Genomic DNA, 26669 nt, shown 5'->3' with positions numbered 1-26669 from the left:
TCTGACCTTTTAAAATACCGTTAATATTCCAGACTGCAGATCGCAGTTTCACAGCTGCACAAACCAAACAGGAAGCCGTTTAACATCTGAACACCTTCATCTGCATATTCCTGCTGCTTTGTTCGGTTCAAGGTTGTCATAGTGCACTGCCCCCCCCCCCAAAACAATAAGCAGTGTGTGTATACAGAATACAGTCCATACAGTGTTTCATAAATCATTTAACAGGCAATAATGAGGCTGTGGCAACTTTATGTATAAAACATTTTAATTATATTACAATGAGAGAATACACAATACCTTCAAGTGTTTGCTAAAAATGTAGCCAGCACCAGGTACTCGTGTACACACACTCGCACGCAAAACAAAACAAAAAAAAAGGAACTTATATAACATCTTCTGAATGCATATTACACATCTGCTAAAAAGGAACATATTCACAGGTCTCTGGCACAGAACTCTCCCTACTCTGCACAGCACGTCAGCCCAAATAAAGTCCCCACCATCCTCTTCCTCAACAACTAAATCCCAGCCAGCTCGCTCTCCCTTGCAGCCTATAGGTTCCTGTGGGTACAAAAGATGAACCATAAATGCCGGTAGAGCAATCCGACTGTAGAGCGTCACCCGATACATAAAGATGCAAAAAACTAAGGAGAAAAGAAATAAAAGCTGGGGTCTGGGAAAGCGGGATGCTGACCTAAAGCCTACAAGTAGTTAAAGCTATTCATCTGGAATTATATAAAGGAACTCTGACTAATCATTCAGCATGGAAGGTTTAAAAGTGACTATTTATTTGGCAGGAATAATATTTAATGGAAGTCCCTGTGTTGATTTTATAAGCACCGTTGCTCAGCAGGCTCAGACATAGGATGGTGTCATCTGTGTATCTGATTTTATCTGCGCACAGGCATTCTCTGCCTCGACCCTGCTCCCTGTGCAGACTGTCCTTGGTTCCACGCTTCCACCCTCATTTCAACCCCCCGCCCACCCTCTCTTTTTCTGTCTCGGCCTGCTGACTTCCCCAAACACCACACTGCTATTGTGCTTAGAAAACCAAAACACGCTAAAGTAAAATCTCTGTGCAACAGCGACATGAAAGCAAATATCAAACCTTGTCTGTACTTGCTCTGAAGTCAACAATTTCTAAACTGAGTCCGTCTCCGTGTTGACTCTTAAATAACGCTTTGAACTTAACAGGAGTTCAGCGAAGCGCCCCTTCAGCTTCTTGAAATAAATGTTAACCTTTCTGCAGTGGAGAAGGAAGCAGTAACATCTTCTGCTGCTTCTCCAAAGGGGTTCAAAATAAGAGCAACTCTGACTGATTTAACTGTCTTCATTAAATGGTACAATCTCTGCTTTTTTTTTAAAGAAAATAACTTTTTCCAAGGCACATCATTAAAAGAATTACACTATCCATCCAGCATTCAAACAAAATGTTACCACGTCCGGTCCACTGCTCAGAAACCACTCGCTCTGAGTGTTTGTGTGTGCTATGTATATTTTTCAATGATGCCACTGAAAAATTATAATCTCATATCTGGCCCTCATCCCTTTCACTCTGTCACGTTTCTACTGGGAGGTTCTGTGCAAGAGAATAACTTTATGCCATTAATATATGGTGTACTGAGTTGTTCATTTGACCAACAAACTGAAAAGGGACATTATTTTGCTACAAACAGTCATGTACAAATCCTTGTTGACATGAATGTAAACTCTCAATGACAAAAAGAATAAAAACAGCTTTTCCAAAAAGGTTTTTTTTTTTGTTTTAATCTCTAGTTAATTCTTTTTTGCCCTCCTGCAGTGTATGGAGAGAGTGCAGATAGGAGGTAAAATTCATCAAAACAAAAATATAGAGTTGGTCACCAAAACAAAATACACCACAGAGTCAAAAGCAAAACCAACTGCTTGTCCAAAAAAAAAAAACCCTGCCCGCCCACCCTCCCTCAGAAAGCACAAGATGGTAATATTGCTGTGTCTCAAGAGGTCCCCTGATCAATGGGTAACACTATTTCTGGGATGGACCACTGGGAGCGCGGAGGATAACACCTTAAGCTGCCATCGATTGGATTATTCTTTTATCGCTCCTCTCCCAGTGACTCCCATTGAACAAACACATAGTCAACAAGTCAAACAATAATAGTAAAATGAAAAAAAAAAAAAAAACACGCTTCAAGCCCAGAAGTTTTGAACCCCGTTGGTGACCATTCGGGGCGACTGGAAGCTGCCATGGGAGTTTACCAGTGTGTGTTTTGTTTTTTTGTCTTTTCTTGTGACAGAGAGCGGCACTGGCAGACGAGCGGGCGTCAAGAGGGTGGAGAGTGCCTGGACACGGTGTACAACAACAACAGCGGCTTCTCAGTAGAGACCAAAGGGGCATTTTTTTTTTTTTTTTAAATGTATTTAAAATGAGGTCTTCTCTTCAAGTGCCCCCCTTGCTCGTGGAAGTGTTTTGGCATGGTATGGGTTGAAATCAAAGCTTTCAGCCCCGCCAGAGGACTAGAAGAAGAGGGATGAGATTAAAAGGAAGGGGGGGGGTGACCTGAGTAGGGGCAGAGGGTGAGGAGGTGGGAAGAAGAGGAGGAGGATGAAGGCTCACCAAGGCACAGAATGACAGCAGGAGAGTCACCCAAGGGAGAGGGGCCAGTGTATCAGCTCCCCTGCCCCCAATCTCCCTTTAACAAGCCTGGCCTCATGTCTGTCTGTCTCTCATATTTATATATTTTTTTATATATATATATATATGTATAGATAGATATACATATTCACTCTTTTTTGTCTTTTTATTACAAGAGAACATTTAGGAAAATATAATACAAAATTTTATACAAGAAATATAGACTACACTGGCTAATATCACTTTTACTGACAAGTAGCTTCTTTTGTAATGCAAGTTTTTTTGTTTACTTTTGAGTCTTTTGTAGTTTTTTATGTTTTTTTGGTCAGACCTGCCATGGTGGACTGGCCCTAATTTTTGCAAGTGTTGGACGCCAAGCTCTAAAGACTGCCAAAGACTGAGGCCTAATGATAATTAAATGGTCAGAGAGCGACAGAAGCGCCTCCTCCGTCAAAGAAGAAATTTAATCCACGCTGGTCTTCAGAATAAGCAACAGATAGCAGAGAGGAAATATGATTATTATTCTTGTTATAGTAAATGAAAGGTTCAACTGAAAGTGATTAGTTAGCTAAGTTAGCAAAATGAACGCCTCTACAGACAACAAATCATTAGAGCTGGCCCTTTTTTTTTTTCTTTCAATTTTTTTCTCCACATTTACAGCTTTGACTTGTTAACCAGGACACAAAAAAAAAAACACCCAGACACACATGAACACTGCTTGTATAAGTAACAGAGCTGTAGAGAAATGTGAATTCTTGGTAAATGGCGTCGCGAGCACCGAGAAGGATCCATTAGTGAAAAAAGAAAAAGGAGAACCGCCCCTTTTTCTCCAGGTCCTGTCTCTGTAAGCACCCGCGTGCCATCTACAGGGTAAAAGGGTAAAAGGAAAAAAAGTCTCCCGTGACACCTCATGGTTCACCAGAATCATTTAAACACTCAGAGGAAGCACCTGCCTCTTGTATTTATTGCTACATCAATTCGCTACTGAGGAAATACAAGATTCAAATCAATCTTTAAGGAATAGAGTTTTAGTTCTGAGGCAACTCCTTTTTTCTATTTGACATAGTATTCCATCCACACCATAGGGTGGTATAGTGTAGTGGTCAGTAGTGTGGAGTAGTGGTTAGGCAACCCAACCAAAGGGAGACATGAGGGGTTGTAACTGTACATATATACATTCTTTCTTCTCTGCTACAGCTCTGTAACTTTTTAAGTTTGTCTTTGGCCAAAAATCGGCCACATTTGGTAACGAAGATCCACAGAATTAGCTGTTGGAAGTCCAATTGCGGGTCGCGCAGTTGCAGAAGCACCGCTGCACATTGGCACGGTCCTAAAAAGTGGAAAGATTTAACGAATCGTTTTTACATTTTGGGAAATTAGATGAGAAGATCGACACCTCTCTCGTGTCTGTTTCGCTAAATCTGAAGCTACAGCCAGCAGTCGGTTAGCTTAGCTCAGCGCAATGACTGGAAACGATGGGGAAGCAGCTAGCCTCGCTCCGTCCAACAGTTGAATATATCTGCACACCAGCACCTCAGGAGCCCAGTAAATTAACAAAGTTAAATCTAGCTTGTTTAATCCATATAAAGTCGTTGTTTCACTTCTCGTTGTCTACAGATTAAACAAACAAGATATAACATGTGAATTCGTGAGCTTTCTGGGTCCTGGTGAGCATATTTCTGAACTTCGGACGAAGTCAGGCTAACTCATTCCCTTTTCTATATATCCTCTTTTTTGTATTAATCTAACCTAAGCTAACCGGCTACTAGCTCTAGCTTCAGTGATATGAAAGTGGTGTCAATCTTCTCATCTCTCTGCATGAAAGCGAATAAATATAATTCCCATAATGTCAAACTATTCCTTTAATCTTTAACGCTTTTTTCAACAGTCAAACGTTTCAAAGGAGCGTGCAGGACATCTGCAATAGCTACTCCTGTAAATCTTACCATGTAAAGGAAAGATACTTTATGATGTTAGTAACAGTTTGTTTGTTTGTTTGTGTTATATATTGCAGAATGAACAGAAGTGCTTCACCTTTTACATCACAAACTTAGTGCTAAGCCTCGTCCGTCTTATTGCCTCATAGAGATTACATGAAGCTTATATTTTGTTTTTGACCTCTCTTAAACTCCCTCGCTTGGTCTTTCTCTCTTGCACACAAACACACACACACACACACACACACATAAACACGCACTTTACAAAATCCTGATTAACAAGTCAAAGCTCTCCACCACATCACAAAAGTCCCCACTGAAAACCACAAATTCTGCTCTGGTCTCTCTGAGCCTGCGGCAACACTAGGTAGGGGTTGTGAGGGCAGTGGGAGGGCGGCGGGGGGGGGAGGGTTCAGGCAGGATACAGTAGGGTGAGGTAGGGTCAGTGGTCAGGGGGGTCAGGAAGGCTTGAGTGGCATTTCAGCCCCATGTGATTCCTGGAGAGCCAGGGCCAGGAAAAGAAGGATCATGTTCAGGGTGTACCGCCGTTGTGGACTGATCTGATGTAGGTAGTGGGCGGCGTTGGCGACTGCAAAATGGTCAGTGGAGGGGGGGAGCTGGCAGAGAGATGGATGGCCGCGTGGTGTCTTAACAGTGGTGTGGCTGCAGTCTGTGGGAATGTGTTGCTGTGTAGCTGGTGTCACTGGAGCTGCTCTGGAGGCTGTAGTGGTCCTCCTCCTCCTCACCGTCACTGATGCTGTCCACGCTGTCCGCCTCGACGGGGGTGAACTCCATACCCTCAATGTCCACCTCTGCACGCAAAAAGAAAAAAATACGGCAGGTTATTTTCGGTGCTGCTCAAAAACAGAACAAGAGAGGGGGAAACTGTTTATTTCCACCCAACTGTGGACATATTTATTAGGCTGCCTGCTGCGCCTGTGGATTAAACACGGATTTAGGCAACCATTAACTCTGGGCAAACAGGCAGATCTTTGTGCTCCCACAGCTAATCCCCATCCATTGATAAACAACTGCATGTGTGTTTACCTCATCCAGGATTAGCAAACATACTGTAACAGTCCGAGCAAAGCATTTTTCAGGGGAGTATGTGACACTGGTGAGCAACACGTAGCACCTTTAAACTCGGGTGAACCAGATCATACGACGATGTTGTCCGACCACATCAAAAGCGTTTGTAGCTGTTATGAACGGCCACACTCAAAGGCGACCTCAGAGAAGATAAATCTTTTAAATATGCGGATACCGGCGCACATTTCCAAGCAGTCTCTGCTAGAAAGCATTCGTAGTGTGAAAAGCTGCTGCAGATTTGTCATTGTCAGATAGTTGGTTTTATGAAAGTTACAGAAATGTTCGAACTAATTCCGACGACTGTTCGACTGACTGTCAAGCACTTCTAATGGAGTATACTGGTGCCTTGAGTCTCGTGAGATTGGCTGGGGTTTCAGGGAAACAGCATTCAAATAGAACCCGCAGTAGTGGACAAGAGATCATGGCCCCGACCTGAGAGAATACACATTACTGTTTGTATTTATAACATTTCGACACACGAAACGTGACTACCTGCACAAGCGCACGGTAGACCACATGACATGAAGTCTCCCACCATCCGTAGCTAAAGAGCAGTGCTAGATTTCCTAATCTGCAATGCAAGGCGTTAACCTCTGACCCTGGGGGCATCGCCTGCAAACAAGGCAGCGAGAGAAATGTAAACAGCCAAACAGCTCAGACTGGGTTTACACTGCACATGAAAGCACTCATAGTGTTGTGCTGAGCTATTTGCAAACATATATAGCTTCAGGGTATACAGGCGTACGTGTCAACCTCAGCCTGAGCCATACCTTGGTCGTTATAGATTTGCATCAAATATCAAGGTGATCTACATTTGATTTACATAGTTAACATAAAGCCCTGACGACAACAACGCTCAGGATTGTCCACACAATACAGAGCAGAGCTGCACATTGCGTGACTTCTACATGTACATTGCCAGTTAAAGCATTTCAGAATATGGCACACACATCTGAATCCAGTCGAGAAACTTACGCACAGCTGGTTTACTTTTTAAAGCCGGCATACCTTGCTCGGAGTCGGTGGAGATGGTAGAGCCCATGCTGTCAGTGCGGATGCGCTCTACAGATCCGGACACAGAAAGCTGCTCCAGGCGGCGTTTGAGGTAGCGGTGCTCTCTCTGCAGCTGCTCCTTCACGTTTAAAGCCTTCCTGTCCTGCTCCTCCAGCTTCTGCAGAGACACATGGAAATGGCAAGAATCAATGACAATGTTCATACCTGTCTTTTAACGGTTTAACAGTATTTTTTTTTTGTTATACCATAAAGATAATATACATTCCCCCCCAAAAGGTCACTGCGGGAAATGTCTTTCTGCTCTATTTTTTTCTTTCATTCGTAATGTGTTTTGCTTTACTTTGCAAGAGGAACCCAAAACTTATTGACCTTTTGGCTGCTGTGTAGTAAAGGCACACAATAATACAGTGTATAAATGACTATTCCCAGCATTTTTTAAAGAGACAAGACATTGCTGCACTCTACATACTATGCATGTTCGTTAATAAAAGAAAAAAGTACATGTTTATACACCCAATTGAGGCTAACAACAGAAAAGCTACCTATGAAACACATTTCTTCTTAGTTCTATTTAACTCTATAAAATAAGCTCTTTTTTAAGTATTGATTTGCAGTAAAAGATAACAAAGAGTATCGATAAACAATAGAAGATTTTCTTCTTTCTTATTTTTAGAATTACTGTTGATGTTGGATACAGTGGATCTTTGCTCGAATGCTAGATGCTGTTACTGATGTTATCACACATATATGTGAAAGCAAAACCAGTTTTCTTTTCTATCATCTCTTGCCAGTCAGACCTCTGCCAAGGATACAAAAGGAGAGTATTTAACAACAACAAATTTCAACATGTATTAAGGAAGTGGCCCGAGTGACTGCATGAGGTTTATAGGTTAGAAAATAAAAATAAACATCAACTTTGGTAAAAGGTTTGACTCAATGTGGGATTAGATTTTTGCACTCATTTGCATATGAAAGTTTTCGGTGGTGAATCAAAGCGAAGTCTCAACACACGTGGCCTCTTGTGATACGAGAAGACACAACACATTGACGAGAATTAGCGGAATTCATCTGAGCAGAGAGGACATGCACGATAAACAGGAAATGAAGGGTTAAAACTCGCTACGTCTGGATTTTCCACCGACCACACTGTTGCTGCTTGTAAACAGCGAGACCAGTACAGCGTGTCCTAAACTGTACTTACAGTTACAGTTCATCGATTACATGGCAACCATAAGAATCAAAGAATATGACTGATGTTTTTTTTAAGCTCTTCTCTGTCATTGCTCTTGCTGCATGCTTTTTTTTTAAAAAGTGTCTAAGATATTTCTAAGTGTGTGTGAGCTGCAACAGTTAATGGACCATGGGAGGAGGAGTTACACAAACCTAACATCCAATTATCTCCTTTTACATATCTACAGATCAGCCACCAAAGATCTGTATATTCCATGTTGTTGACTCATTTGTTAGTGTTTTTTTTTCTTTTCCTTTTCAGTCTTGGGAGCAATTTTGTCTGGCAGGCCCTGAACCGCTCTGATTGAAAGATTAGGAAACAATATAACACTTAAAGAGAAAACCAAACAGCTAAAAGAGGTAGAGCATGAGTTGAAATGCTCAAATGAAAGACGAACTGGACTTTTTGTGGAGACATTCTTCTAGTTTTACTCTACACAAGAGCTACAACAAATATTTTGTCTCTGATTTTTTTTTTTGATTGATTGTTTGAGTAGTCTAAAAAGGTCTGAAAAAAAAGGCATTTATAATTTTAAAGAGCCCACAGTAACCTCTTCTAATTGCTGGTTTTGTCTTACCAAAGACATACAATTTTACAGTGATATAAGACACAAAAGAGCAACAAATACTAAAATCTGACATTGTGGAGCCAGCAAATGTTTTGCATTTTTGCTCAATAAATTGCTCGGTAATCAAAATTGCTGTCATTTATCTGTCGAACAACTAATAAATTATAGCTCTGAAAGGCTAACTTAAGAGTCACGAAAACCACAAAACAATCAGACATGTTGTGAACACGACTAGAGCATTTTATTTTTTCATTCAGCTGTGGGGTTTTTTTCTTTTCCTTTTTTAGTACCTTGATGTGCATCTTGGCCCTTTTCAGCAAGCTCAGTGTGGTGTGTCTCGTGCTGTCTGGACCTAAAGGCACCAGCTTCTTCAACTGCTCCAAGTACAGTCGTAGTTTGGCACGTCTGCAAACATACAAGCACAAGGTGAGTCAGCAGACATCCACCAGCAGAAAGGCGAGAAGGCACCTACACAAACAGACTGACGAGAGCTTCATCCACACGTCCCTGAAGGGCGGAAACAAATACTGTTCCTCGAATAACCAGTGAGAAAGGCAGCTGAGTAGTACATGATCAGTGTTGATGCAGGTTGTGACTTTGGGCTCGAGACGTTGCATATTCAAAGGGTTGAGAAGGTGCAGAGCGTCCCCGGTTACACATGTTCAAAGCTCACAGAGGCTCCAACAAACCACTTTCAAAACCTTGCGAGAAATCACATCCTCGTCTGGAAATAGTTCATATAAGGCTATTTACCAATGTTGTGTAACTCCTACCAACCTAAATTTAATTAATCGTATTATATCGAGCATCCAATAAATATACAGTCGGACTCCTATGTAATTAAACTGAGAATAGCTCATCCGATCCATAACATCTAACTAGATATTCAACCAACCAATCTCACCAAAGTCCAGTCTAGTAGAAAGGAAAGGTCATGTACTGATACAGTAACACTCTTTCAGAGGAATTTTGACTGATACTAATTAAGGTTTAGTTCCATTCAGGTCAAACAAAGTCAGAGTGCCACTATTGCACACGCTGGCTCACTGGAAATGCTCTTAATACACTTAATGGAACGGAACCTTAATAAGTATCATCATAACAACTGTGTTTACCCTATAATTTCATGTCAACATTTCTCCTCTGAAAAAGGTCTATTATGGAGAGAAATGTGGCAACTTGTCGCCATAGATATATTACGTAAAGTAGAGTGCCTCAGCAGTTACATCTTTGCTCAACAATAAGAGCTGTTTTTTTCACTGTCCACCCACATGTGACACACATTCAAAGAGCCAATTGGGGCTGTGGTTTGGAGACTTTCCTGTTTTTTTTAGAAAAGAACGCTTTATCTTACTCTTTTTGTCTGCCTGTGGTGCATTACCATTGTCCATATCAGCAATTTATTTCACCAGATGGAAACCTCGCTATACCCTAAAACTGAGGGAGAGACCTTAAACCACCGGATGCAATAATCATTATTGACCAAAAGTTTCTCATTTTGTTCTGGTTACTCAAGACACAAATTGTGGCCCCCCCGGGAAAAAGCCTGCATCCCTGCCAAAGCCCGACGGGGCAACAACCCTGGATCCACGAGAAAACAGCTCACTGGATGCAGCATTTGGATGTTAATTCAGCGATAGTCACAAGAAGTTAATCTATGTGTGGACACTGACTGACTCTGCATGGATATTGTACATTATTTCAAAGAACTGCTTTTATTCACATATTTTTTATCAGCAGATTACCTCCCCTGACTGTCCTTGGTCCATTCAAATTTGTTCATAAAGGCCTTTCAATCGTCCATTAGTCAAGCTTGTCCATGAACCGTTTCTTTGTTCTGAGCTAGCCTTCCCCCTTTTCTCCCGTTCCTTTGGCTAACTCTGTCTGAACGGTAAACAAACTTCAACAATGCAAGGTCTCTACTGGCCATCGCCGCAACCACAATAAACCTAATCAGAGAAAATGAAGCTCTCTCGGGTTGGTTGCAGAGCCGAGCACACAGGACTGCACAGCTAGTACATACACTTCACACATGCACACATACACAATCTTTTCCCTGTTATTTTTTTTTTTCTTTTTCAGGAAGGGCGTAGCCTGTGTTTTTCACATTAGGTAAGACCCTCTCACTAGCCCCGTCTGTTTCACTCAGAGGTCAGTCAGAGACGGATTGTGGGCAACAAGAGAGTCTCAGTGACTAAACATAATAATCCAAAGTTCCAAATGATAATTGCATCTTTAATTTCCTGGGATTTGATTGTAATAGTATATAAGTATATATAAAAAGAATTATCAAAAGTGCCCTTTAAACCATCTCTACCTCTGTACAGGTGCATACAGGCGCTCCCAAAACTAGGGCGTGCGAAAGTGCTCCGGTTCTTTTATGTCTTCCTCTCCCAGGGGGCAATTCCAACTCCCCCGCATCAGCTGAACCCCTCCACCCCTCTGCTCCACCCTGCCAACACCAACACACCCTCATCCCACTGGAAAACAAGTGTCTTCTGAGGGCAGGGGTGGGGGCCCACCTCCAACCTGCCCCAGTCGAGCCACATGAAGCACTTGGACTGCGGCCAGGGGAAGCAGGGCAGGAAGGAGCTGGGGGTCTGCAGCAGAGGGGGGAGAGGAGTGTTTTTTTGGAAGGGAAAGGGGTCCGAGTTTGTGGATGACTTTCTCTTGGGTTGAAAAAAGGCCTCTTTGAGTGCAGTGTGCTCAGCTGCACTAGGCAGCGCTCCATACACATCATCCAAAGGGTAACTTGAGCCAATGGGCAACCATCTTGCACCCCGTTCTCCCCCCTCTCTCCCTCTCTTGTAATGAAAAACAAAAACAAGGCGTTCCCCAAATACTTTTCCTGGCTACCTACCCCCCCCCCAAGAAAACTTTGGCCTTTTTACTGACTTATTTATCACAGGCCCCACCTGTATGCTCACCACATATTTTACCTGGCATGCAGAGGATAGAAATGTGCACAGATGCGCTTTGACCATTGCTTTTACCACATAAAAATAAAAATGACTGTTTGGTATTCAAGCCTTCAGAAATACCACTTCTTTTCATTACACCCTAAATCAGAAACAGACAACCTGCCACTCAACAACCGTGGTGACCTGGAGTTTTTCTGGAGTTGCACTAAATGAAAACCTTTCTGGAACAATGACAATACAACTGTAAAGGATAATATGGAATATGCCATTCCTAACAAATGTTCACTAACGTATTTTGGAAACACATTATACAAGGAAAGAAACTTTTCTTATAGCCATCAAAAATTTTGGTATAAACCTAAAGTAATATGCATAGAATTAATATTGAAAATCGTTATGGAAGTGCAATTTACAAACTGGTGACAGTGAAGACACATGGCTTGTTTTAACTATTTTGAACTTTTTTAAAGTTGTTTTGTGTGTAGTAATACAACTTGTCCTATTTTATGTTGTTTTTACTTCCGTCACGTTACCAGTTTCAAATAAAAACTCAAACACAAATCTAAGTATTAAAGATGGCACATTTCACTCCTTACATCCAATGCAGCAATCGTCAAACTAGCTCTTTCTTTAATTGTTGAGAACAATCCACTTTAACAATTCTGTCACTTCAAAAGAAAAGCTTCAAGTTTCTGATGCATATCAATAAGACAGGACCTACTTAAACCTGGCAGCATGTCCCTGACAGCTCCCTCGTAGCAGCCGAGAGACACGCTCGCTATTTTTCTTCAGGAGTGCACCGCCAGTTTGGAGTGGGGGTTAGGACCCTCTCTCACTCACGTTTGTTATTCCTTAACCAAGCCCTGGTCACGCAATGTTTATCAGATTGCTTGAAACAGCCATACAAAGTGGGATGAACGCGAATGTTGTGTCTATGAAGGAGAGCAGACAGTTCGCACCACCAGGTCCACATGGTTCTGAATCACATCAAATTTTCCAATTTGTCTGGGTTGTAAATAGTACTGTCTTTTGATATTCCAGTCATGAACAGTGTCACAGTGTGTGACTATTGGTGTGGTGTCACATAAGGTTTTGTAGGTAAGTATAAGTTAATACTCATAGGATGTGTTTTTAAAAAGTGTTACTGAGAGCAGATTTCTCAAAAATAGTAAAAAAAAAATTTTTAAAAAAGCACTATTATGGCATGACATCAGCATTTTAGCTGCTTTTTAGCATTTCGTGACTATGCTAAAAATGAAAATTGCTAAAGCTGCAAAAACAAAACAGCCTGCAATTTCTCTGCAGTTGAGGATTTAATAGTAAATCTGCAATTTGATTTGCTCCGAAGTCATGTCTGCGGGGAGATGACCACCTGACCGTTCTCACGTGCAGAGTACCACGAGATGATTTGTGTCTGATCTCTGGCCTTTCCTCCCCCTCCTCTTCCCTCTCCGTCAGTGCCAAAACAAAGCAAAAGCAGAGGAGAGGAGAAAAAAAAGGAACGTTTGCTCAGAAAGCTGCACGCTGCTGAAACTGGAACAAGCTATTTAAACTGCTGACTTACGCTTCAAGGTTACTGGGTACGGACCAGGCCTCTCTCACAGATGTGCTCACACTTCAGGCCTTGGAAGGAGAACAACCGTGAAATATCTCGTTTCGCTGCACAAGTCAAAGGCGAGCGGTGCATCTGCAACAGCATGCATATGTCTAATGGATGCACAATAAGAGGATAGTTGTGTATGCTGCAAGAAAAGTGGTGACCAGTTTTCACTGTGTCCACACACACATAATGGTTCATACACACTGTCCTGGTGCCAGCAGTGTCCCAGGACCGTCCAGGGCTCTGGGATTGGAGATCTATCGGTACACAAAGAGCTGCAGGGCCTGAGAAGGCAAGCCAGTGCAAACAACGGGCCTTCACCCCTCACTCACTGCACTGTTTAATGAGCTCGCTGCAGTCCAGCGCATTCCTCAACCCATACGCACAGGACCGAGTGGCTTGTCTGGCAAGGAGCCAAAGCCGCTAAACTAAGGTCAAAGGTCATCAGAATCACCACGGCAATGTTTCCTCTCGCTGCCAGAGCTGACTCGGTTTGTTCCCCCGTTGGGTTTAAAGAAAAGAGAATGCTATACCAGGCCTCTGGTGCTGTTTTGACTTGAGCCCACGAGACATCAGCACGAAGGATTCACTGCTCAGCTTTAAACAGGTACAGTAATGCAATCGTTTAATCTCAAATGCAAATGCGATCTGTCATTCAACGTCTCCAAAATACAGAGGATCTAAACTGTGTTTTCAAGGGCTTAAAGGATGATTCCAGTCCATTACAACTTGGATCTTATTTTTATACTTTCTTATCAGGTATAATAACATTGCAATCACCAGGTTCCTGCGATCTGGAAGCATGACCACATTGCTAAAAAGTAGTCTGACATACTGTATTTTCCTCTATAAACGGTTTTACCTCCAAATAAAGTTCTTTAGTTGAACCAGGAAGTCAGTTTGGGGGATAATTTAACCATTTGCCTTTTGTTTTCGCTACCTAACCTGTAGGGTTGCTTATTGGCAGTACGAATGTCTGGCTGGTTGTGTTTCTTACCCTATCGGACGACATTTGGCCAAAACTATAAAAAAGTTCTTCTTAGTTTTTTCTTATCCCTTAAAAAAATTATTCTTCTACCCTGTACTGGCAATCATATAGTAACACTTTCATATGTTAAATATATTTTGTAGCAAAACTCTTTGTATCCGAAGCAAAAACTTTTTGCATCTGGCCCCTTGTTTACAGCGCAGCTCTGTTATGTGAAATAAAAAGTGGGGGCTGCGTTGCGTGAGTGTGGATCACCATATTGAGGTGGTGGAATTTGGGGTTGCCAGTGAAGTGGCTCCACATCTGGCTGACAGGTTCCTGGGGAGTATGAAACAGATGGAGGGATTCTTAAGGTGGTGAGGGACCCTACCCAGGGGCCAGCCGACAAACACAACACACACACACACACACACACACACACACACACACACACTGGGCCTTTCAGCAGCCCTTCATCAGTCTCCCTGTCACCCTCTTGCCCTGCCCTGAACATGTTTACGTTAAAGGATCCGATGTGCCGTCTCTGAGAAAAACACGAGGGTAGAACAATGAGAAGGCACCCGAAGAAGCTCGTGTGAAAGTGACAGACTGGTTTGCCACGCTGCCCACGCCAGCGAGACCAGAGACACACAGCGAGGCACGGGGAGACACGAGACGCTTTTATCATGCTGATATGAAATGTCAGTTGTCTGGGTTGAGCTGTATTTGTTTTCTGTCATTGAGGACACCACACCCACCCACTGTGTGCAGTGACAACTGTGAGGCGAGACAGACAAATACAAGGCCCCCATAAATGAACTCTCCTGACGGCAGGAACATGGAGCTCATTCTCACATGACTCCGACTCTCTCACACAAGCAGCAAACAACCACAACAGCAGTGCAGACAGAGGGAGTGGCCTAGTTACTTCACTACTCGTAGAATTACACTGAAGAATGAGCTCTGCATGCTTTACTGGTGATTAAAACAACAGGAAACTGCAGAATTAGGCAGTTTGTTGTTCACTCGTTGTAGTAGTATTTCCACAAAGCAAACTGGAATTTCCACCGGGCGTGCTAGGGAATGCCTAGTAATTAGATTCATTTGATTTTTTTTCATGTAGTGAAACAATCCCCTGTGCGAGAGTGGATCATAACAAAATCCCTTCCTCAGCACAGTCAGTTTACCCTGGTGTTAACCGAAAAACAGATGTCAAACAGAATTTAAAGAGGAAAGCGTGTGAGCAAATAGAGATGGGGGGGTCAGACTAAAGATCTCCCTGTGTATCCCTGAATCATTTCAACACAATGTCAAATGACAGACCTGGACATTAATTGCCTTCCGCTGCGTGCATTGAAAAAGTACATCTGCAAATGTTGGACGAACTAGCAGAGACAAGTTCAGCGAGCTCAATAAACACATTCCCCTGACACAGGGGGTGGGGGTGGGGTGTGTGTGTGTCTGTTATAATGAATCCTTGTCAATGATTAACACACAGGATCTAGTGGCGTGAGAGATGACTCCAGCTTCCATGTTTACTGTAAAAAGTTTGTCTGTTTACTTTCAGAATAGTGGGGTGGGGCGGGGTCGCAAGGGTCCGGACCCACCTAAAAGGCTGTGAGATAATTCTGAGGGGCCGCAAGATATCATTTTGTAAGACTTTACACTACTTTTTTTCTGTGACAAGGACTCATTTTAGGGTGTACAAGCCAAACAAGGTTACAAACTGCTGTCGTACACAACATTAAACAACTACACGAGAGAGAATCAAGTAGAGACGAAAACAAATTGATGAATGACAGACCGCCTGCAGCTCTAATCCATCTCTATCAATGCATAATCAAACAAATATTCACTCGTGGAAGCGGTTGCAGAGCGCTCTACTCTAGCCTACTAGTTTTGTGACCCCCATCCACCCACAGGACTCTCCCCCCTACACAGACTCTCTTACTTAACTCTGCATTCCTGCGTATGTGTGCATACTCTGCTGACCTGAATTTCAGGCTGCCTGCTCGACACACAAAGCAGCCACGTCCTACGCTGCCTCCCGTCCCTCCCTTCAGCAACGCTCAAGAATGTCTCTACTCACACAAGGCCTGCGGGGACCAAACCATGGATGGTTCATACAACTCAATTTCCACCTCCTTTTTTCACCTTCTTTCTTTAATTGTCTTCCCTTGCCCTTGAAATCCACCCCAAAGCTAAGCACACACCTTGTTAAAGTGCGCCCCTACACAGTTTTTATGAGCATCAGCTGCTTTGTGGCAGTGAACCGAGTTTACTGACACAGAATGGTGGTGTAGCCCTGCAGCAGCGACACCTGAGAGGGAGCAGGAACATTCTCACCTAAATGTAGGTCTACGGCGGTCGCATTCTCAAATATCTCTGTGTGACTGTACAAAAAGCCAGTAAAGAAACACACAACTGCCGACTGATGTACGTGCAGCCACTCTGCGATCGTGGCCAGGGTTGACCCGAGCAAGCCAGAGAGTTTCTAAGCGCCTGGTGACCTCAGGGTGGAGAAATTCCACGTGACCTCTGCTGCTGGCCTCCAGCTGTAGCCGGTTTCTTATTCTTTGTCTACATACAGCTTCTCAAGAGTTACAACCCAGACTGTCTACGTAAAGCTACATCCATCGACTTCAGTAAATGTATTAACAGTTGGGACAAACCCAGTCTGTCGTAAGGTTGGGCAATATGACGAAATACATCAGGAGAGGATAGAAATGTGCCAACCGTCTATACATAACCGTAATACATCTGGTGGTATTTCTCCATCACAGGACTATATTATGGCAATTATGTTGTACTGTCAATACATTAGATTTGCAGGATTTTGGCATCAAATGTATTAAATACCTTGATTTATTTTTTTATTATTTTATTCACCACTGACTTATTTTATCTACAGAATATTAATCTGCAACTATTTACTATTTTATTAATTGTTTAAGTCATTTGTCAAGTAAAACATGCTCAACAGAACCTTAGTTCCAGATACCCAATTGTTAGGATTTTCAGGTTTCTCTGTCTTATGTGATGGTGAACTGAATAACTTTTGCACTGTTGGAACCAGCCTGAAGCCATCTGAAAACGTCAAATGGGCACTTTTGATGGCCATTTTTCACAACTTTCACCATAAAATTTTTTTTTTTTATCCATATAGCACACCTTAAGAACACTCTAACATCACAGATTTCACGTTGAATTTACCTACAAACTACTACATGGCCTTCATGTGCCTTACTGTTTAGACCATGGCACGTACAGAACATCATTCATTAATGGCTTATTATCTGCCAATGCAAGCCTAATGACTCCAGGTCACCACACACACACGTGAGGAATGTAACTGACAGTGTGACATTTGAGGAACTTAAGTACAAAAGCCACGTGCAATCATGTGAGCATGTAAATGCCACACCAAAACCCAAACTGGAAGAATAAAGAAACTACGCTTTGTTGATGCCTGTAAGAGGCAAACATGACAAAAATGGATTAGTTTATAAAAGCAGCATGTGGACATAAAACGACCTTGACTTCAGCTGTATTCACAATGTGCACTTTATAATCCACGTTACAATGTAGATTAACAGGATTAACAGGCCCATCAAAGCCTGGCCTTCTTCCACATAAACTCACTGTCACAAAAGAAGATTTATACCTCAAAAGCAGAAAAACGGGCACACATGAGTGTTGGCAGGAGGGCCCGAAAAGAGTGATAAAGGCCCTCTGTGAGAGGGGAGCGCTGCCTTTCTCCTACTGTCTCACATTTCTGCTGACTCAGACACTTTTAGGCATTGAAAAATGAGAGCCAAAATAAGGAGAGGGAGAAAAAAAAGATAACAGAAAAAACAGATGTGATCTCAGGAGAACGAAGGAGACAAGTAGTAAGGCACGTAGGTGAAGTGACAGGGCTGTGGACGGCCCTCCCTCCCATCGACACGCCACCATAACTCAAACAGCACAGTGAGGTGCACAGCCCGGCCTACAGACACACACACGCACACACAGGAGCTTCACTCGAGGGGGAAAGAGTTCCTCAAAGCCAAAGAAGTCATTCATCACAGCTGGGAGTAGAAGACACTGGGAGAGTAAATTTAATTAGAGAAAGGATTAGACCGTGACAAAACTGAGTGCACGCTCCTGTGTCCATGAAGTGCATGTAAATTTAAAGTTAAGTTCAATATGTGTCGCACAGTTGCTGCACATTATCTGCGGTACGATATGCATTTTAAGAGAATACTGTTTGTTGAAATCAATCTGCAAACAAAATCTGAAAGTGTTTTTCTGAATGATCTCAGAAATGAAACCAAGAGCACCTGACACCCATGGGCGGTGTCTGTGTCTGGAAAGGTAAAAATAGAGCTGTAAATCCTTTTTTCAATTGAGGGAAGCAGCACAAACATACCAGATACCCAGCCTTACGCGACTGGACTCAGATTTCCTGTAAACAGGTGATATGTGGGAAAACAAAACCTCTGTAGTTTCGCAATCTCTTGGTGTTTCTTGAAAAGGAAACTTGTGGTGCGGACAAGTCGTCATAAGCATGATCAAGAGCGGCTGAAGTCAGAAATGGGAAGGAAGCAATGCCAGCGGAGACCAATCTCACAGTAGCATTTGCTTTGCTGATGCTCCGCAGCTTTGGCCTATGCAATGCAATGACGAGAGAGAGAGAAAAAAAGCAGAGTCACCTTCAAGATGGTCTATACAGAGCTGTCACGGCTGCACTCGGGCTGCAGCAGATAAGCAGGTTGTGGCAGGACAGGCGACCCTGTGGGACGCTGCTGGCACCCACCCAGACGTCTCACTCTGATAACGGGACACAAATATATGCAGGGTGCCTCCTGAACGGCTGCCAAGACAGCAGTCAGTTTCATGAGAGACACCTAGCATGCATAAGATCGCTGAGCAGCAGCCAGTGAGCCTGGTGTTCCCGGGAAATGGACAAATTTAGGCAAAGAAACATATTTGAAAGCTGTCACATTAGACCCTGGCTTAAAATGGACAGATGACTTGAAAGTAGGGCTTGGTATTGAACCTCAAACTTATTTGGCACAAAAACTTCCAAGTATTGAAAGATGGTACTGAATACTTGGTGATCTAATTGTAAGGCATTGGTCTTTACTTGGATTTCTTTTGTAGGAACAAAATATATATCGATTATACTTTTGGTACTCCTACAGAACAAGACATTCCAGTTACTTAACCCTATTTGCAAGATAGCATTATTAATAAACTATTTCACAATACCCAATTCAGTGCCTTCCGGCGTGTAAACCAGACGTTCATCAGTCACCTTGTCTACCACGTGAACATACAACACAAGGATTGCTCTGTGCTGCACCAAACACACCGACACATGACCAAACAAAGACAGTGAGTCAGGGCTCAAACAGCAGCACCTCCCTGGAGTGGCGTTTGAGTGTGTGGGAGGGAGGTCAAGCTTTTGGAAGCGATACCTGGATTGTTGAAGATTACTGACGCTGTGCGGATGCTCCAAACTGGTCACATACTCTTTAAACTGGTTGAACAGGACAGCTGAAGAGTTTTGGTTTTCTTTTGAATCAGCGACAGACAGACAAAGATCAACCGAGGACAATGAAAATTCCTTTGAGTAGCACACAAATAGGTTTGGAACAGATCAGATTTAAATCACCCTCTTGATTATTTTACGGATGAATCGTCTGGTCTCTAAAATGTAAGAAATCATTGAAAAAGGCAGACAGCATGTTCTCAGAGCACAGCGGGGTGTCCTCAAAGTGTTTGCTTTGTCCGACCAATAGCCCAAAACCAAAAGATATTCAGGATACAAAACTCCACACTTTGAACAGTCGAAACCAGCAAATGTTTGTTATTTTTGCTCGATAAATGATTTAGTGTGACGAGAGTGTCACAATTGTTACTATAGCAGGTATAATACACTACATACACATGCACTGTAGACAATTGCGCTAAAGCCTGCTAAAGTCACAGTTTCAACCTTTAACACCTGTATGTGGGAGTAATGACCATGTAATTTGAAGCTCCAAGTCCAGACAGGGGTTGTATCAGGATGCATTGTGTTGCAAAGGATCACAATGACACCTCGTCACTGCAGGGCCCGTCATTACAAGTAAATAGGCTAACATTTCTACGAACAGTCACGGATGAAAAAAAAGCAATGCCAGAAAAGTACTTTTAAATATTGACTGATTCAACGACAGCGCAGTGTGACTTGCAGCGTATTTAAACGCCACTTCATTTATTTAAACTCTTACATCATGGCCAAAACATCAGTGAAAAAGTAAGAGAACCGTTACAGTCATTACACTGCACTGGAAATCATTTTTTTAAAGAAACTTGTGGCTATTGTGATGATAAGGGAAGTGAGTAAACTGATTATGGAAGACTTTACTGGCACTTGCATTTGTCAGTTTGGCTGGACGTCACTGGTAACCAGCAACCACACCCGTCATCGGACATGAGGTAACTCTGTCTCAACACCTGCAGTGTAATAATCAGCCTGGGTCTTCTCCGTCTCTCAGGTCAGGGAGGAATATGTCTGCACTTGTTTCTCTCTCTCTGCACAACACATCCATTACTCACTCCCAGACATGTGACTGGCAAACCCCAATCCCTCAGCGTGGTTGACTGTGTGTCACGCACACGCAGGCTAACACACCCATCTCAGCCTTTGCTCACATGCTGATAGTCACATCAGCTGTTTCCTAAATCCTCTGTGGCAGGCAGTTTTTTAAAAGAATCAGCTTTGGGTGACCTTGATGCAAAAAAAAAATCATTTTTCCCTAAAGCGGCTTGGCTTTGTTGTATCAAAGAGGGGGTTTCGCTTCCTGGCATGAAACCGTTGGATCTGTGAAGTTACTTCCCCTGTTGGTGAAGTCAAAACAGAGCAAAAGACGTCTGTGCCTCTTAATGAGCAAGTGTAACACATCACCACAAGCTGAGAACTGCACCCAAAAAGCAGGAAAAGAAAAAAAACAACTAAACTGAGCTGGAATATGCCAAGGGTAGTAGAGCGACGTGTGTGTGTGTGTGTGTGTGTGTGTGTGTGTGTGTGTGCCATCTGTGGGCGACGGCCAGATTCACCCCGCCTCTCCGTTCACAGCGTCAGTCTGGGCAGGATTATCACATTACTGACAGGACTCCCTTTCCATACAAGGTAACGAGTTTCATCCGTGAAATGGAGACAGATCTAATCAACATGAGGGCGCTCTTTGAAATCAGCTTATTATCCATTCTCCGACACGAGGAATTAATTGATTAAATCTCTTTGAAGATGACCCCCCGATCCGATCTTGTGCCTTTGACTGAGAGGAAAAATATCTGACGTATACCTGCAGCCAGCATCCCTTCACTAAGTATGTAAAGAAGTCAAAGGGTGCTGGCCAAAGACAAGCATGCAAATCAGACAAAAGCGAGCCTCTGATGTCACCTTACCTGTGTTTCTCCAGCTCATTGTGCGACGATCTGAAAGGACAAAGAGACAAAAGATAAGGATGAGCGTCAGGGCGGTAAGGGCAGCAACATTCTGTCAAAATACTACACAAACACCTCAAAACACATCATGTCATTTAAGAGTAGGTGGGTGGCCTGGTTAGTGAATGTTTTGATCCAAAAGACGGACGAAAGCAAGAAGTTTGGAAGAAACAGGAGATCTCAGAAACATTCTGAAAAAAAAAGAAGGGTCTGCTTTTTTCTTTCTTTCTGCCTCCGGGTGGCTTTAGGGGATTTTGAATCCTAGAGCTGCTGTACAATAAAGTAAGAAAGAATATCATAATACCCCCAAAACTGGGCCTTTGCTGCGCATTCATTCTGAATTTGAGGCACAAAGAAGGAATGTAAAGGCTTCATCACACATTGTGGAAATAGACATCCATGAGCGCAAAAATGGAGTCTAGTTTTAAAAAAATCTCATTCCATGTCGGTATGACATCTGTCAGCCAGTGTGCAGCAGAGGGCCAAAATGACCCTGAAGAGAGAGAGAGAGCAGTATCTGTGACACGGCACAACACCCCCCCCACACACACACACACACACACACCCCCACCCCCTCCTCCTCCTCCTCCTGCCAGCCCGCTTTCACACACATACAAACAGCACGCACACACAGCTGTTGTTGCTGCACACTGGCTGAAAAGCAGCGTGGATAAAAACACACTCAGACGTCTGGAGGCCTAGACGCTGCAGAATTCCTCAGCGTGTGGGCTATTCCGAGGAGTGCCCCTGTCCTGATGTGCAGCCCGGACCAGCGAGGGCACTGCAGTCCATCTCAAACAGGCCCTCTGTTCATGAGAACGCCATGGATACCACGGCAATAAAAACAAAAACAGCAACAACAAAAGACCAGACAGACAACTAGCCTTTTCAGATTTTTCCGCTGTTTGAGAGCCCTTGTGCGGGTGAAGCAGTGGTTCCCACAGCTGTGCCGAGGAGGCCCAGGCTTCTGCAAAGCGACGACACCGCTTGCTGCACCAAAAACAGGGTTACAGTTGAATCGTGCAACTGGGATAATGTGGCGTCTGCGCAAAATCATCCCAGGAAGAGCACAGAATGTTGCACTGCCGCTAATAACCTGGTCCAAAAGGCCGACAAAGAGTTTTATTTTATCAAGGAGGAAGTTGTGCTATTCAAACCTGCACATATTGGGGAAACGTCCCAGTCAAAGCACAGAGCATGACCAGGAAATCATTCTGCAGCTTTCAGAGGAAGAGATTGTACAAGGATCTGTAATAACAGCAGGTTAATGCACACCTTTACATGTTATGTAAAAGAATGGTGTGGCATGCAAAGGACTTGTAAAGTTGGCCCTGGTGATCGAAGGCCTGTAAATTAACCTAATATCACCCTTTTTATTGACTGTAAAACTGCCATGAGTTGTTCTTCAGAGGACCTTGTGTATGTTTTCCCACGTTCACAGAAAGGAATTCAAGGATGCAAAAGAAGTTAAGCTGGACTTTTTCTGCGCTATTTATATTTTTAATTTCATATCTAGTGTGACAGGGAGGTGAAACAGGGAAACTCTCACCACTAAAGTTCCAGGTCTCCATCTTTTTTTAGAGGCATTTTGATTTAACAACAGTCTATGAGTAAAAAAAGGAAACTCCACCAGGGTTTCTTCTTTCTGTGTAGAGTAATAGACTGTCAACTGTTTTGTTTTTCACATGCCCTGAATATTGCAGCATAGAAAAACATGTTATCTGTTTTAATTTGCAGATTCGATCATGACACTAAACGCTATGGCACCAGTTTTTGGGTTCTACAAAGCAACGCATTGTGCTTTTTAACCTAACAGCTAGCTTCTGTTCAACTGAAAATACGGCCTAAGTTCAAACACGAAACATGTTTTTACTGCACTACCCCCAGCATCCTGTTGATGCTTGAAAAAAAAAAACTGTAGGAGAGTATAAAGGGAATTGGGAGTTCTGCGCTCAGAGCAGTCACATGAAAAAGGAGGGAAAAGCAGGTCTGGTGCACGAACCCTAGTGGGCTGGTGTATATCACAGTATAGGTGACTGTTTTAGCCACCACACCCACCTGCCACATCCCCATACACACCCTAACCCACACACAGATACTTAAAAATAATTGTGTTACTCCGTCAGAGACTAAATGAAAGGAATGTGGACAGACGGATACAAATATCACTTTCAGATTTTCCAAACGGCGTCTGTCCAATGTCATTACAATAGTGATACCGCAGGTGAACATGCTGTGCGTGCTGTACATGAAATGACGTAAGTCACTGCTGATGAAATCAGGCTCACTGTGCTTCCCTAAACTAATATTAGCCAACAGGAAATTTTTTTTTTTAATCAGATCACTTTTGGGAATAAAACTAGAACACATCATGCAAATACTTCTGGAGAGTCTGACCAAAAAACCCATTCATTACATATCACAGGTAGGTGCAACAGATGACAGAGTTCATTGTTGCACAATTGTGGGAAATGGAAGATTTATTTGCATGTAGCCTAGAATATAAAAGTCCCCAAATTACAGTCATGTGACATCAGGAGAGAAGGGATTCCTGATGAGGGCGTGTCCCACACTGATCCACTCAATTTTAAACCCCCTTTCAGACCAACACAGTGAAGAACCACCTGGTGTGTTTGTGTCATTAGCAGCTAGAGGTGAAAGGACTGGTTGATTAATCGATAAGTGGATCGTAACATAATCTATTCACTGTTAAATACTATTAAATGTATGATAGAGATCTTTGGGTTTTGGATTAAAAACAGGGGATTTAAAGATGCCACCTGACATTTTATGGAGAAAACAATGAATTGATTAATAGAGAAAAACACTGGCAGATTAATCAATAACTAAAATAATATTAATAACAGCCCTGTTAGCGGCCTTTTAAATTAAATGTTAACCTGCTAGTTTAATTGACCTTTAACCAGCTGTCCACAGGGCAAGTTAGAACCGAAACTGAAACTTAACATTTATTTACTTATATAATTCTGCTGTTTTATGGCCTGAGCATGTGAATGGGGTCAAACCCGGGTGAAGGCGCGTCAATTACAGTTTAATGAGGAGCAATCGATGCTCTGATCAGAAGCTTCGATCTCCCATGTCTCACAGACAACAACGGAATGAAGGTTTTATGAACTGTGTGGGGGGGGGGACAGGGGACCCCTTTGGTAAAGGACACTTTCATTTAACATCACAAAACACACACACACACACACACACACACACACACTAACCACATGAAAATAAAGACATTTCGAGGCAAAAGTGATAGCTGAGCGAGACAGACTGAGCATGCAGAAACGAAAGGTTGTGTGCATATCGAGTGTGTGTTTTTTTTTTTATCAGCATGGGGAGAGTTTTAGGTGTGTGTGTGTGTGTGAAACAGAGAGAGAGTGGGAGCAGCAGAGTTGACAGTGTACGCGTGGCAGTGTTTATTGGAGAGACCAAAACAGAGAGCCCAGCCCAGGCAGCAGAAAGATGGCAGTGTGCATGAAACCAGCTCTCTCCCCCCTATCCCTTCCACTATTTTTATATATGTGTGTGTGAGTTTCTATAAGCTGACAGTTGCACAAACAAATAAACAAAAGAAAAGCAAGAATTATATTTACCTGTTGTTCTGAGTTTTTCTGGAAATTGACGAGGCTTTCGTTTTCTTTTTGGAAAAGTCGCTACTGTACGGTAAAACAGACGCATAACCGTGTTCTGCCTCTATTGAGAAAAAACAAAACAAAATGAATGTTAATGTCTGCATTGCAAGAGTAATAATAGTTCTTTAAAAAAAAAAAAAAAAAGCTGTCAATGAGTCATTTAGGGAAATAGTAAAACATGCAATAGCTGTGGAGCCTAAATGTCATTTCAAGAGGAACAAAAACGCGATCGATCACCAATATAATCACTTCCAATACATCCATATAGCACAGCATAGCCTCTAGCAAGGGTCTATAATCTGAGCAGCTGATGCTACATGCGAATTTTAATGAGTATCAGTCATTATGATACTGGCTCATATTTTCAATGTCACTCTTGTTTACTCATTTCCGAAGAAGCTAATACACAAAAAAAAACACACACACTGCATTCTGAGTATACACAACACATACCCTGCATTAGAAACACTGCAAACACACTTACATAAATACATGACATACTTTAAATAATAAAATACAGCTGTTTCTTCTCTCGCATACAGGCTACTGGGTCCGGTCTGCACCCATCGCCTGGTCTATGTCCCATTGTCTGTGAAGTGACATCATACCTGCACTATGGCAGGGCACGTTAAAACTTTACATATAAGAGCATTAAGCTAGCTGCCGTCTCTATTGATCCATTCACGAACTGATCACTGGCCTAGAAACCCCCCTGTCAACTTGTCAGTTTAGCTTGAAATACCTCTGTCTTTTCTCTCCAAGTACTCTGCAGCCTCCAGCAGAATTAAAAGAGAATTAAGTTCCATCTCGCTGTTGTCTTGTTATATAAAATTAAAAAAATAAAATAGACGTGATCTATTTACACAAATGCACAAGTCATGAAGTGATGGAATGGAAGTGTAAAACAAAAAAAAAACAGTTTCAGAGCGATGTATGTACGCTGCTATATTCAGTTCTGAGTCTTGGTGACTCCAAACTACAGGCAGTATCAACAGCACCTAACTAAAACTCACACAAGTGAGTGACCGCGGAGCTGTCAAATAGGGAAAGCGTGTAGGCGGGCTCTTTGGGTACGTCTTAGCCAATGAGCGGGCGGCAAAGCTTGAGGCGCGATTTGATTGGCTTGACGGGTTAAAAGTCATCAGGGACATACCCTAGCAACAGTCTGAGTTACCCGCCCGTCGCGTAGCTGATTGGTTTGACACGACTACAACCTGCCTCTGATTGGCTGGGGAGAACTCTGGGCGTGTGTCATAGTTGAACTTGGGGTGTTGGTTTATTGTTGCCAAATTTAATAACTTCTCAAAAAAGTATGCTGTTGGATTTGGACCATAAAAGTAAACTACATTTCAACGGCATTTAGTCAACAAGGGCTGGTTTATATGCGTCAGCTATTTCCTATCATGATTATGTGACATGGCAGAATTACCCACAGGGTTTGTGTTCTGTGTTCATTTCCTGTCCCAAGTCATTATGAAAGTGTTGTATGAAGGCTGCAGAAACAGTTCAGGGCCTCTGAGTTCTGAAGAGTTTAAATGAGCATTATTTGCATGAAGTTGAGGAAAAATACAGTCAAACAATGTAAAACAACACCATTTTCCT

At 42.7% G+C, this 26669-nt stretch overlaps 1 protein-coding gene across 1 annotated transcript; it reads right to left on the bottom strand.

Annotated features, from left to right (window-relative positions):
• Positions 1-247: 247 nt before the first annotated feature.
• On the bottom strand, positions 248-26066 carry mxd4 (MAX dimerization protein 4). Its single transcript, XM_051383819.1, has 6 exons — positions 25810-26066; positions 25029-25128; positions 21382-21411; positions 8744-8858; positions 6649-6811; positions 248-5363 (listed from the first exon to the last, which is right to left on the bottom strand). Exons 1-6 carry the CDS (start codon positions 25871-25873, stop codon positions 5200-5202), a joined length of 636 nt encoding a protein of 211 aa, XP_051239779.1. The 5' UTR covers positions 25874-26066; the 3' UTR covers positions 248-5199.
• Positions 26067-26669: the final 603 nt, after the last annotated feature.

Source organism: Dicentrarchus labrax, unplaced genomic scaffold (genome assembly GCF_905237075.1).
Source record: "Dicentrarchus labrax unplaced genomic scaffold, dlabrax2021, whole genome shotgun sequence".
Classification (NCBI taxonomy): Eukaryota; Metazoa; Chordata; class Actinopteri; family Moronidae; genus Dicentrarchus; species Dicentrarchus labrax.
Note: the sequence above shows the minus strand (reverse complement) of the source record. Positions and strands in the feature narration are given on the sequence as shown.